Here is a 16,369-nt window from a genome sequence, read left to right as displayed (position 1 = left end):
CCCTTATACTTTAAAAACATAATACTTTCTAACTCAAAAATGATGGAACTAGCTCTAGTCTTTTCTTGTAGTTAGATGATAACACTACTTTTATTTTAAAAATCAGAAAGCACCTTAGGAACAATGAAAGGCAACTAAATATTCAGTTGACTGTTAGTCTAGAAAGATGAAAATAAGTTATTCTTACCTCTACTTTTGTTCGATAAAGAACAAGTCGTTTCAGGCTGCATAATTTTGCTATGTGGTTGAAAGCTTGAGGTGGCAGTTTATCACAGGATGAGAGATTTAAGTCCTGGAGATTTGGACACATCTCAGAAATAACCTCCAAGCAAGTTTCATTAAGAAAGTGGCTGCAAGACAGTTCAAGACGTACTAATTCAGATCCGCAACCCTTCAGAAACCTGTGAAAACAATACTCCAAGTGAATTTCATAAAATTCAAACATAGTTTTGTAAGAACATTAAAATTCCATCACCTCTTAGCAAACATGTTTAGAAAAAATGTATTTCTATTAGAGAAAATATAATTTGTTTTGCTTAAATTTCCATTCACTGCATACTGAAAGATTCATGGTTAGGCGAAAATAAATCAACTTGAGAAGATAAAATGGAATTGCATTATATAAAGTCAGATAATGCTAACTAGAAAATTAGAAAAAGCAAAATACATAGTTCTACTTACCTGTACTTACTCATGAGTTGGTAAACCAAAAAAACAAACAAACAAAAAATTCTAACCTTTTAGAGAAAACTTACCCCTAAAAAGTGTTTACTGTGTACTGGGTAATGCATTTTGAACAATAAATACAACATGGTAGCTTTAATTAAATGATCTCAAAACATTCAATTAGCTTCCTTTCAACTCAGAAAATATCTAATTGGTTTAAATGTACAGTTGTGGTACGTTTCCTAGAGCTGTTACTATTTAGTGACTAGCCTACTTGCTGTTGAAATTATTACAAAACATTCAATTGCTATTTCACATAAACATTGGAATCACCCAAGAAGGACACAAAATGCTTGAAACCCTAGTACTTATCATAGTTATATTATAGCTGGAAGAAAAACAGTTCTGCTCATAAACTATCACCTGTAAACAATCTAAAAATAAACATGAATCTAGGAGTGTTTGAATCTATGAAATTTTATTAGCTAACTAAGCAAGTCAAACTTAAACAGTGCACCAATTATTTCAGTCTAGTTCTCTTGACATAACGTTGACATCAGTACCATGTCAGCAGTATTAGTGCTATTAATTTATGACACAGCACTTTTCTCACATCATTTTAGAAGTTGACAAACAGATATACAAAATATAGTTGTTTTAATCAAATCACTTATGTAAATAAAGTAACACTAAAGTAGAAGTCAAAAGATGGGTTTTCCCTGCTTTACTAATGCCTAGCAGTGACACGAGAACAAGCATTTGCCCTTGTCTCAGCATTTCTCCTGCTGTAAAAGGCAGACTTGAACAGCCTGAACAGCACGGCCATGCTGCCTTGCGGTTTTCATTATCAAAGCTCAAGCACCCAAAACACATTAAAATACAGGTAACTAGCACATACATACACAATATCAGAATTAGTTGTTACAGGTTTAATTATTGCAAACAACCAGTAAACCATATATCTCATATACGGTACAGCTGAGCTTTTCTTTTCTTTTTTATTTTTGCCAGGGCTTGAACTAGGCCTGGGTACTATCCTCTAGCTCCTTTTGCTTAAGGCTAGCACTCTACTAGTTGAGCCGCAGAGCCACTTCCAGCTTTTTCTGTGATTAATTGGAGACAAGTCTCACAGACTTTCCTGCCCTGACTGTCTTCGAACCACAATCCTCAGATCTCAGCTTCCTGAGTAGCTAGGATTACAGGTATGAGCTACCGGTGCCTGGCTGAACATTTATTTGCAAAGCACTGCAGCCTATGTTCTATTGTCCTTGAATTCAACTTTTAACTACTAAATTCAATGGCCTCTATTTATCAGTATTTATAGTATGTGATTTATTTGTGACATTTCATATCACTGCCCATGCCTTCCTTAAAAGGCTGACAGTTCTCACTCCTGGATCTCCTCAAAGATTTCTCACTACTATTTCCTGTGTCATTGAATTAGCTAAATTGCACTGTGGATGGAGTATACTCATTCATGCATGCATACATTCATTCATTTATTGAGGTTCCACTCTTGATGCAAGCAGTGGTACAGGTACCAGGAAGACAGCAGTAGAAAAAAAGTAGTTCCAACTATCATGAAGTTTTGATGAGAGAGGGAGATTAGAAACCAATGAGTAAAATAAATAGTGACAACTAATACATGAAAAGTGTCAGGGGTTAAATGACAGGTCCAATGAGAGAGTGAACAGACCCTGAAGGAAGTGAAAGGGTGAGCAAAGCAGATGTTGGGAGGCAGCACATTCCAAGCACAAGGAAGGGCAAGTGCCCTCCTGGAACTGGATGACAAACCGACTGAGGAAGACTAAGGAAGGTGATTAAGGAGGGACAAGTAAGAGGTAATGGGACAGAGTGGAAAGTTCAATGTCACTAACAAGACTTGGGCTTTTATTTTGGAGAGTATTCTGAATCATAAAAGGTCCCATTTCTGTTGTCAATCTCCATGGATTTGACTTTTATGTATAGATCATGTATTCAAACAATTTGGGTATTTCTTCTCCCCAAAATCACTTCTTTCGTATGCTAAGTTCTCATAAACAATCTCTTGTGCTCTATTCTATCAATACTGCAACAGTTTTATAGGATTTATATACCAGAAAACTTACTATGGGTTAACTTTACATGGTAGACAAATAGGAGAAACAACTGAAATGGCATCAGGACGAAATACACATCTATCAAATGCAACAAATGCCATCCATATGTCTAGGAACAAAGACACCTGAAATGATGTTGCAAAATGATACCGTGACTTTGTAAATTTGAATTGTATGTTCCTTTATGAAATCTAGTTCTTTATGTTGATTCACGTATGTATGTGTGCAAATGTTTTTGAGATGAACTGGGAGGATACAGCCAAGCATGTTAGTGCTGGCCTGTGAAGGAGTGTGGGAAGTTGGGTGGAGAGGGGCTTCGGCTTTTATAAACTCATTTTTCTTTCAAGACTGCAAGTAAATATATGACCACACTGGCTCATTTTGGATTGTGATATATGGATAATCTAGTCTTTTTTTCCCTCTTCTTTATTGTCAAAGCGAAGTACAGAGGGGTTAGAGTTTCATATATAAGGCAAGTACATTACTTATCTAACTTGTTACCTCCTCCCTCATCTCCCCACCCCCATCTCCCCCCTCTCCAGTTCCCTCGCCCCCATGAGTTGTATGGTTGGTTTACACCAATTGGTTTTGTAAATATCGTTATTGCAATGGTTTGTCTTTTCATCCTTTGTCTCTCATTTCTGGTGTTCCCTTTCCCTTACCTAGCTCCAGTACACGTCTATACAGTAATCTTGTCTCTCTTTTTTGTACTTTTTCTATATTTTAAATTTTTCTCAAAATTAATAAGAATGAGTTTGAGGGTGGGAACTCTGTACTGCAGAAGTGGTATATTTTCCAGTCAAATACTAAACTTTTTATAGAAAGTATTTCTAATTTTTTTTTAAGCCAGTCCTGGGGCTTGAACTCAAGGCCTGAGCACTGTCCCTGGCTTCTTTTTGCTTAAGGTTAGTACTCTACCTCTTGAGCCACAGCACCACTTCTGGCTTTTTCTGTTTATGTGGGTCCAAGGAATCAAACACAGGGCTTCGTGCATGCTAGGCAAGCACTCTACCACTAAGCCACATTCCCAGCCCCTATTTCTAATATTTTATCAACAATGAGTGGATGATGCTCTCTATGCAATATGAAATTACCTATTTTATTAAAATTAAAAACAACAACAAAATTAGGTTTTGAATAGAGCAAGGAGACCACTTCTTTGTGTTTTGTTGGAATCACCCTGGGTCTGTGTAAACTAGCTTCAAGTTCTAACAGTGAAATCAGGGGAAACATTCCAATGTTCAGGGTAGAAAGCAGCACACTGGACCCAGGTTGTAGCACCAAATGTCGCAGTAAACAGTCTAGATCTTTGACCTGAATTTCTTTACTATTATTTTTATATTTGGTTTATAAGCTGCCTCAAATAATTTGAAAATTGAAAGAGATACTCACTTCACACACACAGTACTTGGTATGATATCAAATATGTAAATCCACTTGAGGATAGTTGAGTAAATGAGCTTTTCCAGTTTCAAAATTCATTCATAAATTAATTTTCTCTGTTCTTGAATAAAGTTCTAGTGATTAAAAGTATTTTTTTTTCTTAATAGGGTCACGCTATTCCCAAGAAATATAATGAAATTAACATTCTTATCTTATTTTTAAAATGTAACTAACTGTGGTGAGTTCATTATAAGCTAGTAATATAAAAATAGTTATAGGAGTTAAAGAATATCCTATTTTTATTTGATAATTCTAAACTTATTTATATATTACAAAAGTTAAATGAGCATATTAATGCTCTTAGAATTGAAAGCTCTAGGCATCTTATCTCTTTATGGCCTTTATTATTTGGCAAAGCACTTTGATCTACATTTCTTTTTCATATCTGACTTAGAATGACTTGAAATTCCTTTTCCCTTTTTGCTTTCCTTATTGAACTTTTCTCCTGCAAAGAATTTATAGAGTGCTGTCAAGCCAGTCACCAGGAAGCCAACTGTTAAGAGACAGAAGAAAACTTCCAAGTTGATTTAATGAATGATAGAATTTCAAAGTACAATAAAGACAATGACCATAACCATACTGCCTTCTGATTTTTTCTTCTTTCCCCTCAAAATTCTTACAGTGTGCATTTTTACTATGAGAAGATTATTTGGTCAATATACCCACATGATCTCTTCCTAACTTCCAAGTTCTGTACTACTTCCCTTTTCATAATATCTCCATCCCAAGAGGCAGAAACACCAGCTGGTTGTGTAGTCAAACAGAAACCATTTCTTTCCTTACTGCCACACAGTTACATATATGGTTGTGTTCATATTCAACTAGTAATTCATCTCAACCATGGGGGCTCTCAAAAGAAAAAGTACAGCTTTCTGTATTTTCTAAAGCCTATTCATAAAGTATTTCTTTTTTTCTTTTTGGCCAGTCCTGGGGCTTGGACTCAGGGCCTGAGCACTGTCCCTGGCTTCTTTCTGCTCAAGGCTAGCATTCTACCACTTGAGCCACAGTGCCACTTCTGGCCGTTTTCTGTGTATGTGGTGCTGGGGAATTGAACCCAGGGCCTCATGTATAGGAGGCAAGCACTCTTGCCACTAGGCCATATCCCCAGCCCCATAAAGTATTTCTTGATATTGAAGTTTTTATGATACAAGTTCAGATAACCAATCCTGAACTATATCTCCTGCTATGAGGAAAAGGAGTGTCTGGAAATAGAAATAAATTACTTATCCTTATGAGGTGAATTCATTTGTCCAAAGGAATACAAGTACATAAGAAGTAATTTATTAAATGGTAACTTGAACCCTAAAATAATTAACATCACATGAATGATTAAATTTGAGTTTACTCATCACAAAATAGACAACACTAATCCTTACAACCTGCCTCAAGGATAAAGGTAAGGGGAGAATTAGATGTAAATGTCCATGGCTTCTGATTCCTAATCTTATACTTTGTTACCTGATCCTACTCAGTTCTACAAAAGAATGTATTTAAGATAATTTTAATTCAAAATAACTTGGAACATTATTTAATATGTGGTCCAAAATAAAACCATTAAAAAAGCCCTTGCTTTTCTATGGCACTATCTAGCAATGCTAGAAAGAGGGGAACGGAAAGTTTTTACAATTGTTTCTATTTTCTTTGAGTTGACAATCTGATGGACAAAATATAAAAGATAGTCAGGCAACTAAATAAATTTATGAATGAGCAATGAGTTCTTTATGCTACAAAACTGCCAAAATATCTAATAAAGTTCTTGAATCTAGAAAGAATCCAGGAATATTTCCTGAAATAAAAGGGTCAAAGGTAAAAACCCACAATATACTTGAGATGGAGATCAAGGTGATTCTTTCAGCACTGGGAAGAAAAATGGCACTGTTATAGGGGACCTAAGACTTTTTGAACAGAATGATGTGACTTAGCACAAACAGGTAAGGGGGCAAAGAGGTATCCAAGAGAACTGTATTACAGAAAAAGAATTATTGATGTGATTTTAATGAGTAATGAAATGCATGAGCAGTACCTGGGAATAGACAAAGCACATATCTGTGGCTGCTAGAGGATTTTAATAACTGGTTCAAAGTTTTACGTTCTCTTTATTCCAATTGAATCTACTTCTTGGCTATTCTGAGTAACACAAATTTCTAAGATGTTCTTTAAAATCCAATCAAACAGTTCTAACTTGTAAGGACAAGACTTTTTAGGCAATAAGAGTAAATAAACTACATCAAACTTTCCTGAAGACTGCTCAAAAACAAGCAGCTCATCATCACTGGTGTCTAGTTTAAAATATACTTTTTCTTTAAAGTATTATAAATAAGTCTTCTTCAGAGTAATGAGCATAAATAGGCCATACTTATTCATAGATTATTCATTAATAATCAAGCCATGAATATTTATTGTTTATTCTGGGAATGCTGCCTACAAGTCATAATGATTGTCAATTCAGAGTCAAGTCAAGGGGGCCCACAGCAATCAGCAGGCAAAACTCCAATATGCCCCCACCCCCTAAATTTTCTGTCTCCCTTTAAACTTTCTCTTCTTAATAAAAACAGTGACTATGCTTAAATGAATGCTAGAATATTTATGGTTTTACTGGCTGATATATTACAGCAAAATATGGAAAAGTTAAATTTATGTATGCACTTTTGTGATTATTCAAACAGCCCCACAGCAACTAACCTGGGTGAATTGAAAAATGGAAGAGAAATTGCTAGTGAGAAAGTAGATTGGAGCTCTAACAAAAGATCTGTATCCATTACCATTCTATATTTTAAAAGACAGCACTGTTGGAGCTGGGAATATGGCCTAGTGGCAAGAGTGCCTGCCTCTTATATATGAAGGCCTGGGTTCGATTCCTCAGCAACACATATAAAGAAAAGGCCAGAGATGGCGCTGTGGCTCAACTGGCAGAGTGCTAGTCTTGAGCAAAATGAAGCCAGGGACAGTGCTCAGGCCCTGAGTCCAAGCCCCAGGACTGGCCAAAAAAAAAAAAAAAAAGAAGACAGCACTGTTGAGTTTCTTCTCACAGGGTTTCACATGCATCTGAGAAAGCTACAGAGATGGTTTTTTTTAATTGGATGAATGTCACCTTCACATTTTCCAAGAAGCTGAACTTCAGTTATTCACTACCAATGCTTTCTTTAATTGTTAATTGCTACCTTGTTATTTTACTTATAACAATATGTAAAGGAAATGTTTACATGTTTATCTTTATCTTCTCTGTAGAAGCAAGCAACTGCATTATGTATCTCAAATATATGTTACTTGGTCCAAGGGATATGTAAAAGCATAAAAGCAAATAATAAATTAACAAACAAAAGACAAGTAAATTCTTAAAAAATGGGAAAAATGGAGCTCTAAGAGTAGTTAAATGGCTGAAAGGTCTTTATAATGTAAAATAATTTTCACTGATATCACTTGTTCTATCTCATATTCATTTTGCTGTGGTTTATGAATCAATAGACATACTCTCAATATTTGGCTATACACAAATTAAGTTCTCCTGGGTTTTATTAGAACAAAAATTTAGAGAAGAAAAACTGTAGTTAAAGTGTTTGTTTTAAGGTAGAGAGAAACAGAAAAGATTAATCGGTGGGATTCAGATAATAGCACAGTATGGAGTATTAGCATGCTGAGTACTCTCCAAGCAGCCTTAGGACCAAGGTCTCCTTGACTTTCCTGCCCTCAAATCTCTGAGATTTAAGAATTCTTCTTTCTCAAAGGCAGGTCATAGAAACTAGATCTCTGTTTCCCTAAAGCAAGCCACAAAGCCTAAACATATTATTCTAATCTTTCCTTGCTTTTCTGCTTAAGAGCTGGCAATAAAGAAATTCTCTGACTGATCCCTGCCCATTAGGTCATAAGGGCCTTATTCCAGAGGAGTCCTGCCCTATACTCAGAAGGAAGACTCACTGCTACAGAGTGGCCAGGACGAATTTGAAGAGGAAAATCTTGCTAGGCTTCCCCATTCAGTCTATACTATCAGATCACAAATTTTTGGTCCAATCATATCTCTATTTGCCTACCTTGCTTCACCAAACAGAAATGTATCATCAGGTAATCTCTTTCATCCTTTAGTCTTCATTCTGAAGGCTCTTGTACCATGTAAAACTGTGATTAAGTAAACTTGTTAACTTTTTTTTCTTGTTAACCTGTCTTTTGATACAGGGGTGTATTATGATAGAGAGGAAAGGGATCATTGTGTCTCTGCACCTACAAAGATGTTCCATTGAGCAAATGTCACTTTTCTAGCAATAAATCCTATCCCATGGATCTATTTCTGGCAGAAACAAAAGAAAGAAACTACACCCAAGATATACTGTGGGTCATTCCTGCTTGTGTTTGTTTTAATTTGATGCATAACCGATCAATGTCAATGTCTTGAACACATTGTTACCAATGCACATATTGTGATTTCATTCAACTCTAATCATATCAAATATTTCTTTCTGGAACTACTACCTTTGTTTCCATTATCTGAGCCACTAGGAAAGAAAGATCCATATACAAATTTCTAATTTATAGACAACTATACAAGAATACATTCACCAGGAATATGTCTTCTTTACTTTTAGTTTGTAAAAATAGTATAAAATAATATTTAGTAATTAAGTAGCAAGTAATTTTCCCCAAATTTCTAGTCCATTATCTAACTTCATGAGAATGATGGGATCATACAAAATGTACAATGAGAATCACTATCATCAAGGTTAAGAGAAAAACACCTGTTTGTATCATAAGAAAAATTACTGTAGCATTACTAAATGAATATGCACTTAGGCAAGCTTTCAAATGTTTAACAGGTGACATTTAATAGTAAGGAAACTAAATGCTTAAATAGAAAGGAGCAGAAAACACCTGGGCAGGTCTGCAAGTGTGGTCGTCTAGTTAGCATGCAATTGCATTTCCAACATAATTAGTTTAAATGAGCTTCTAAATTTGGTTGATGTATTGCACATGTAATTAAGATTTAATTAAAAATGTTCTGTAATAAATTGTTTTCCATTTCTGACAAATCACATTAGAGAGGTAGATTTTGATTTGGAAATAGTTTTTTTGTTTAATGTGTTAATCATCTGTGCTGGAAAGAGGAGAAAGAAAAAAAAGGAGTTCTGTTGAAAGTCACTTGAGATTTAAAACATAAGAGGTGAAGGATGTAGCTTCCCTTCTTGTAATTATGAAGTTTAACTGAAGAGGATGGGAAAACTCATTCCATTTTTATCAGCAGCACCATTTGAAACAATAGCTGTATTGCTTATTTTATTTCTGTAATATATATAGTGCATAACTAAATTTTTTATTACAAAAACTTATGTGACAAGTGTAACCTGCTTATGAAAGCACTGTCTACATTTTGAACTAACCTGCTAAATCCTGCCACAGAGATGAAGCCCCTATTGCCAGTCCAGGATAAATTGAGCCATTGGACGAGAGTACATCGAGTCTGCAGAAATTCTAAAGAAGTGTCATTTACTTTTGCCCAGTATGGTTGCAAATTGAGGTGGATGTATTGTAGAGGATCACAGCAATGCTGGTTCAGTAGTTTGCAAGTCTGTGCTAATCTACACAAGTCAGGTAATGTAAGATGATTCAGAATCAGTTGAATGAGCTACACAAAAGAGAAAAAGCAAGTTAATCAAGAGTGAAAAACAGTATCATCTCATTAAGCACATAGAATGATCTAATAAAAAACAATGTCACTTCTAATAACAATATTGTCATATAGTAAGTAAACTAACGTTCACCAAAATTATCCAAATGGGAAGAAACCACAAATACATGACTCTACTGTATTTCAAAATGGTTGATATACATAAGTCATGTTGACAACTCATTTTCTTAGGATACAAAGATATATTTTCATAATCTGTTGAATAATAATTTTGTTTTTAGACTCAACATCTACCATATGCCAAACTTTGGTGACACAGAAGAAAACTTTCCACTCTCAATATTCTTACAATAACAAGGGAACTCGAATATATTTGTTAAGTGTTATAAATCTTATTTAGATAAGAGGTTTAAATTTTAATTTAGGCATTTAGCTTTTAATCTGCAATTATGTCCACTAACATCAATGATCTTCAGTTTACTCTCTCAGCTCAGTATTAGTCTCAGATCAGAATTTCACTGGGTTAGGCCAAAGTAACAACAATATCCATGACCCTTAAAGTAAATTTAAAAGATTGTTTACAAAATAGGAACATTAGCTGACTAATAAATGTATTGTATATTGTAAGGTTTGGAGAGTTCTTGTTCTTTATTTTCAGGATTTGATATAGGTTCTAATAAATAATGTTAGGATATATGTATTTGTATATGTGATTATAAGAAACATAAAGACAATAACTAGTGCAAAAACTGATGAAGATTTTCTACTTTATCAAAACGTAATCAGGCTTGTAGACATTTCTCTAGACTCATCCATGCACTGCCTCATATAATCTAGTTTTAGCCAACCATTCCAACTCAACACGACAAAACAAAACACTCTGCTCAGGTAGGTCAGCTAGAATACTATTCTCTGCCAAGTCCCACTTAAGAACTGATCAGTTGTCTCTAGCAAGAATCCTTTTAGCTCTGTTTAACTCAAATCCTCTTATGAATTTTCTTCTTAAGTAACCTTCCATCTACTGACCCCTAATCTGTTCACTGACATGTTCCCACTTGCCTATGACGTATTTGTAGTTGAGACTAATCTTTCTCTACCAGTGCAAAATTCTATTCAGTGGTCTCTATCTCAACAACTATTTTTAAAAATAAATTTCATTACACACATAACCTTGCTGACATGTAAAATACTGCACAAACAAAAAGACTAAGTACTGCAGAAAGGTAAAAGATAAGGTTCTTCTCTCCCCTCAATTCTAAGACCCCTTCTTCCCACAGATAAGTACTGTTAACAATTTTTCTATCTTCCAGACAAATGTTTATGAATTTCTTGGACATGTATCTATTCTTAGATAAGTATTAACTGAATATGTACTTGTTCAGCATCCTTCTTTTCTCATTTAATAATACATATTATAAATTTTTATCTACACGAACAGACCCACCTCATTCTATTTCACTGATGTGACATAATAACTAGTTTCTTATTGATGTATTTTCTTTTTTCCTGTTGCAATGATGTTGCAATATTCTGTCTATGTACTATGTATGTATGTTCATCTCAGAAAATTTTGCAAATATATCTCTAGAGTAGATTATACATTTAAAGGTTTTGATATAAGCAAAAAATTACTCTTTTGAATGTTCCATCAATTTATGTATCAGTAATCAGTATATACAATTACCATTCACTTGCATACTACACAATGACATCAAAACTTTATCATGTGGCAAAGCAAAAAAAATGGGAAAGATATGTATAACTATTCTTCCCCTTCTTCTGCTCCTTATTTTTAATATTTTTTTCTTAATTGCAGAAATTTAGCCTTTGCCAAGGGAGTTGTGGATGTGTTCTGGTTTCCCTATTGGTCTCTAGTACACAATCCTACTCTGTTTTGTTTATCCATGAATTCTCCCATTTCAATAACCTAGTTAAAATAAATTTTCTTCTAAATTTTTAAAAGTGTATGTATTGGAATATACTGACTGACTACTGAAGAACTTGAGCAGCCGTTGCACCTCTATATTGTAGCTTAGGCCTGACTGGGTCCTGAAGCTTCCTGGAATAACTGCAGAACATGTCAATGTGAAAAGCCTAAACAAAATGCAGTCTAAAATAATCAAGGTACCCAGAGAGACTTAATTTGACCAGAGGTCAGTTAAAGTTAGAATGCTTTAGCCATTGTGACACAAAGGAAATGTACTGAAGTGTGGCCAGTGTGTTTTGTGTTCCTGAAACATGGTTAATGTGTTGTGTCCCTCATAAATGAGAGTAGCCACTTCTGAGAAATAAGGCCCACTCCCAGCAGGTGTGTGCTTAAGACCTTTAACATGCCCCTGTGAGAAAGTACAGAAGTGCAGAGATTCCAGGAGAACGGTCAATAACCCCTTTTGGCAATGAAACTCTCATAATGATCAAGTAATCAAGAAGTGTCAATAACTTCTTTGGGCAGTGAAACTCTCATAATAACCAGTAATTAAGAAATAACAGGAAATACCTGAAGTTCCAGATGTCCCCCCAAGTTAAGAATGACTTGGGCAACACCCTTGCGACCCAGATCATTTGTCTAAACCAATCATTTCGAACCCCATAAGCTAGCCAATCAGGCTAGCTTATGGCCCATTCCCGCCATTGATTAGGCCAATCATTCTTTTTTTTAAAAAAAAATTTTATTGTCAAATTGATGTACAGAGAGGTTACAGTTTCATAGTTAGGCCTTGGGTACATTTCTTGTACTGTTTGTTACCTCCTCCCTCATTCCCCCCCTCTCCCTTTCATCTCCCCCCATGAGTTAGTTGTTCAGTTGGTTTACACCAAATGGTTTTGCAAGTACTGCTTTTGGAGTCGCTTGTCTTTTTATCCTTTGTCTCGATTTTGATATTCCTTTTCATTTCCCTAGTTCTAATACCAGTATATACAGTATCCAGTGTATTCAGATGAGATAATTCTTAAGAATTATTTTATAACTTTCCCACAATACGAAATGATTTGCTGCGAGTTGCTATGCTGTTTTGTGATTTTCCCGCAGTGTAACATGATTTGCTGTGTGATGATGTGACACATGGAATGTTCCCCAAAACCCTATAATAACCCGCTGAATGGAGGGTCAGGGCTCTCGATTCAGACTCGCTGCGTCAGAGACAATCGTGAGCCCAGGCTCGAGCTTGCAACAAAGACTCTTGTGTGATGCATTGGCTTTCGGCTCCTTGGTGTATTTGAGGACCCTGAAATCTGGGCATAACACTACAAATGAGAATCAGGACTAATGCCATCAAAATCCTCTCATTCTTCTTTTCCAGAATTTTCTTGATTATCTTAAGTTTTTAGGTAAATTTTTCAATAAAAATTCTGCTTGCATTTAAATTTGGAGCTTATTAAATATATAGTTACTTGAAGGAAAACTAGCACTTTTGTTTTACCATATTTTCCTACTGAAGGGCATAAAGTATGACTTACTGCTTAACAAGTTTTTAAGGTCCCAAAGAAGTAATCCATTCTCCAGATGAACTGTTTGTACTGCTTCTAAGACAGATCTCAGACCCCAAGGGCCTACACTACCAGTGTCCCATGCTCCTCTTTTCCATTCTCCTTCTTCCCTCCTACCATTGAGGTCCAAACTGTCTTTCTTATTATTTCATGTAAGTTAAGGTACTGTTACTATAGTAAAATGTGGATTACTCATCAGTTTGGAAGGATATTTCTAAATTGGTTAAATTCTGGGTGTATAAATTTCTCATTAAAAATACGATTGTAGCCAGGCGCTGCTGGCTCTCAGGTGGCTGAGAGCTTAGGATGAAGGTTCAAATCCAGCCAGGGGAAGCAAAGTCCATGAGACTCTCATGGCCAATTAACAACCAGAAAACCACCACCGATGACAGAGAGAGAGAGAGAGAGAGAGAGAGAGAGAGAGAGAGAGAGAGAGAGAGAGAGAGAGAGAGAGAGAGAGAGAGATTGTATCATCTTTAGCAATACAGTGGGAGACATAAGTGCTTGGCTGTATTCCCCCTCACCCATCCCTGCATATTTGGAAAGGGTAGGGATAAGTTTTGGAGACACAGCTAAGGAATACTACAGGCACTTGATGTCCTGGCTCTGCCCTGGAGCCAGGAGTGCTAATTATGCTACTGAAGCACTCCCATAGAGATACAATGAAAACAAGACTTTAGGTATTTAAAAAGGCACTGACTACTGACCTAGCCCAAACATTATAGTTAAGAAAATACTGACTAGCATCAGTTCTAAGAGAAATCAATATATATCCTACAAAATTAAGAAGACGAAGGGAAAAGGTGGGTAGGAAAATGATGGGTGAGAATGCTGAAAGGGTGACATTGATCAAGATGCATTGTATTCATACACTGCTTTGTTAAATGGCAACTCCTTTTGTACAACTACTTAAAGAAAAAAAATCAGTTGTAAGAACAAGTGACACTTAGGAAAACTGCATACTATTAAATAGTGTAAGCCTTCATTTTGTATTATTATTTTTACTAGCAAAATCACATATAAAATACTGCCTATGGGGCTGGGAATATGGCCTAGTGGCAAGAGTGCTTGCCTCATATACATGAAGCCCTGGCTGGGTTCTATTCCTCAGCACCACATATATAGAAGAGGCCAGAAGTGGCGCTGTGGCTCAAGTGGCAGAGTGCTAGCCTTGAGCAAAAAGAAGCCAGGGACAGTGCTCAGGCCCTGAGTCCAAACTCCAGGACTGGCAAGAAAAAAAAATATTGCCTATATTTACACTGTATAGTTATGAATTCAACTGAAGCATGCTTTATTATCTACTTGCATATTTTGTTATTATTAATCAATAATAAAATAATATATACTTCATAGTTTACCCCCAAATAACTAACATCAGTAGAATACAAAGTGGTGAACTTCATTAACACAAATTTGTCTACTTTTTCTGAAAACCAAAATATACATGGCATCAGATTGTATACATCTTACCAATGCTTCTTCCTATTCCTGATATCAAACAAAAATATTAATAACCAAATATTTAAAATTTATAGTGTTGTATCTGATATTAGCATAATATATTGAAAATGTTTGGCTTACCTCATATGGTAATTTATCAAAATATCCATTATTCGGCCCTTCCCTTAGGGCAACACTGTTAAACTTTTTGTTAAGACTGTCCATTCCACAACCATCCTTGTCTTCATAATCATCATCTTCTAGATCATTCATATCAATAAGTGAAGTCTTGAGAGAAAGCAGTGGCTTGTCCTTCATACCATGTAGCACAACTGCATCTAATTCAGTGTAATAATCCAGAAGAGAGCTATTTACTTCTAGTCGTATAAGATTTGTGGGAAAATTTATCTGCTTAATACAAGGTTTAAACTGGCGAGCCTGGGAAGCATTCACCTTCGTAGGTCTCTCTGACCAAAGAGTCTCCCATCTGCCAAAGAGAGAAACTACCCTATAATACAGTTTAAAATGAGATCTACCAGTTTCTTACAGTAATGGCCTATGCCTAACACATTATACTATAAAACAAAGGCATCAAATAAGGTGAATGGACCACACACAAGAATCATTTCTAAGATTCAAAAAAAGTTTAAAAAGCAAAGTATCATAAACACCATTATTTTAATTACTTTACAATTCCCCCCAAAATACCTTCTCCTTTTTTGCACATTTTACATTCATCAGTTTCAAGACTAGAGACAGAGATACCCAACAACAGCATTCTGTTTTAAAGAATAACTAAACTCTAAGTGAGAAAGCCTAAGTAAATCCTAAATGCATAGGATAAAGCTCTTTTATGTACACATCATTAACTAACTATAGAAACAAAACTGATCATTCATGCCTCACAAGGGACTCCTCGAGCTTTTCCATTCCTGTTACTGGTTTCACATAAACTTTCATGTTATCTTGAAGTGGGGGTAGTAATAGGGATTAAACTCGGGGCCTTGAGCTTGCCAGACAAGTGGCTCATGGAAGTCTTTTTATAAATTTGGTTTCCAAACTTGTTTAAAAAGTCTTTAAAACACAGTATCAACAAGTCTTAACATTCTCATTTGTACCAAAAGTAACTACCTCTCTAATATTGTCTTCTAACATGGTAGAGAAAATTAGAAATATCTAATTATTTATTTGGCTACCAGACTTTTAAAATTTATGTCAGTGAATATGAACATTTTAAATATCTTATTATATGTTACAAATTGCTTTCCGAAAAGCTCATGTGAACAGTATATAAGAATGACCACTGAAAACACTGATATTTAAGCAAACTCTAATTTTCTGAGCCATAACTCCTTGATATAAATTATGTCATTGATTACTAATAACATGCATGTGTTTTTATACATATATAAATAATAATGAGTTTTTTTAACCCCCAGGAAAACTACTGGTTTATTTCCTTGACAAAATGACCTTCTGAGATCTAAATAAACATTAATTAGCTGCAGTAAGGCATTTAGAAACTAAAATAGAAAAAGAGTATGAGACTCAAGAAAGAAATCAAAACACTGGAAGCTACTGGAAATATAATTACCCTAATAGTCATTAGACCAAGAAGGGA

At 35.2% G+C, this 16,369-nt stretch overlaps 1 protein-coding gene across 4 annotated transcripts in view; it reads right to left on the bottom strand.

The window, feature by feature from the left end:
- The window catches only part of Fbxl4 (F-box and leucine rich repeat protein 4), a 63,588-nt gene that overhangs the window by 27,732 nt on the left and 19,487 nt on the right, over window positions 1–16,369 (bottom strand). For all 4 annotated transcript variants that reach the window (XM_048353794.1, XM_048353793.1, XM_048353792.1 and 1 more), the window contains 3 exons: window positions 14,890–15,235; window positions 9,575–9,819; window positions 188–401 (listed from right to left, as the gene is read on the bottom strand). In XM_048353794.1, the coding sequence (XP_048209751.1) occupies window positions 188–401; window positions 9,575–9,819; window positions 14,890–15,235 (805 nt within the window). The remainder of the gene's footprint in view (window positions 1–187; window positions 402–9,574; window positions 9,820–14,889; window positions 15,236–16,369) is intronic.

Source organism: Perognathus longimembris, chromosome 9, assembly GCF_023159225.1.
Source record: "Perognathus longimembris pacificus isolate PPM17 chromosome 9, ASM2315922v1, whole genome shotgun sequence".
Lineage (NCBI taxonomy): Eukaryota > Metazoa > Chordata > Mammalia > Rodentia > Heteromyidae > Perognathus > Perognathus longimembris.
This window is presented reverse-complemented; position numbering and strand designations above follow the sequence as displayed.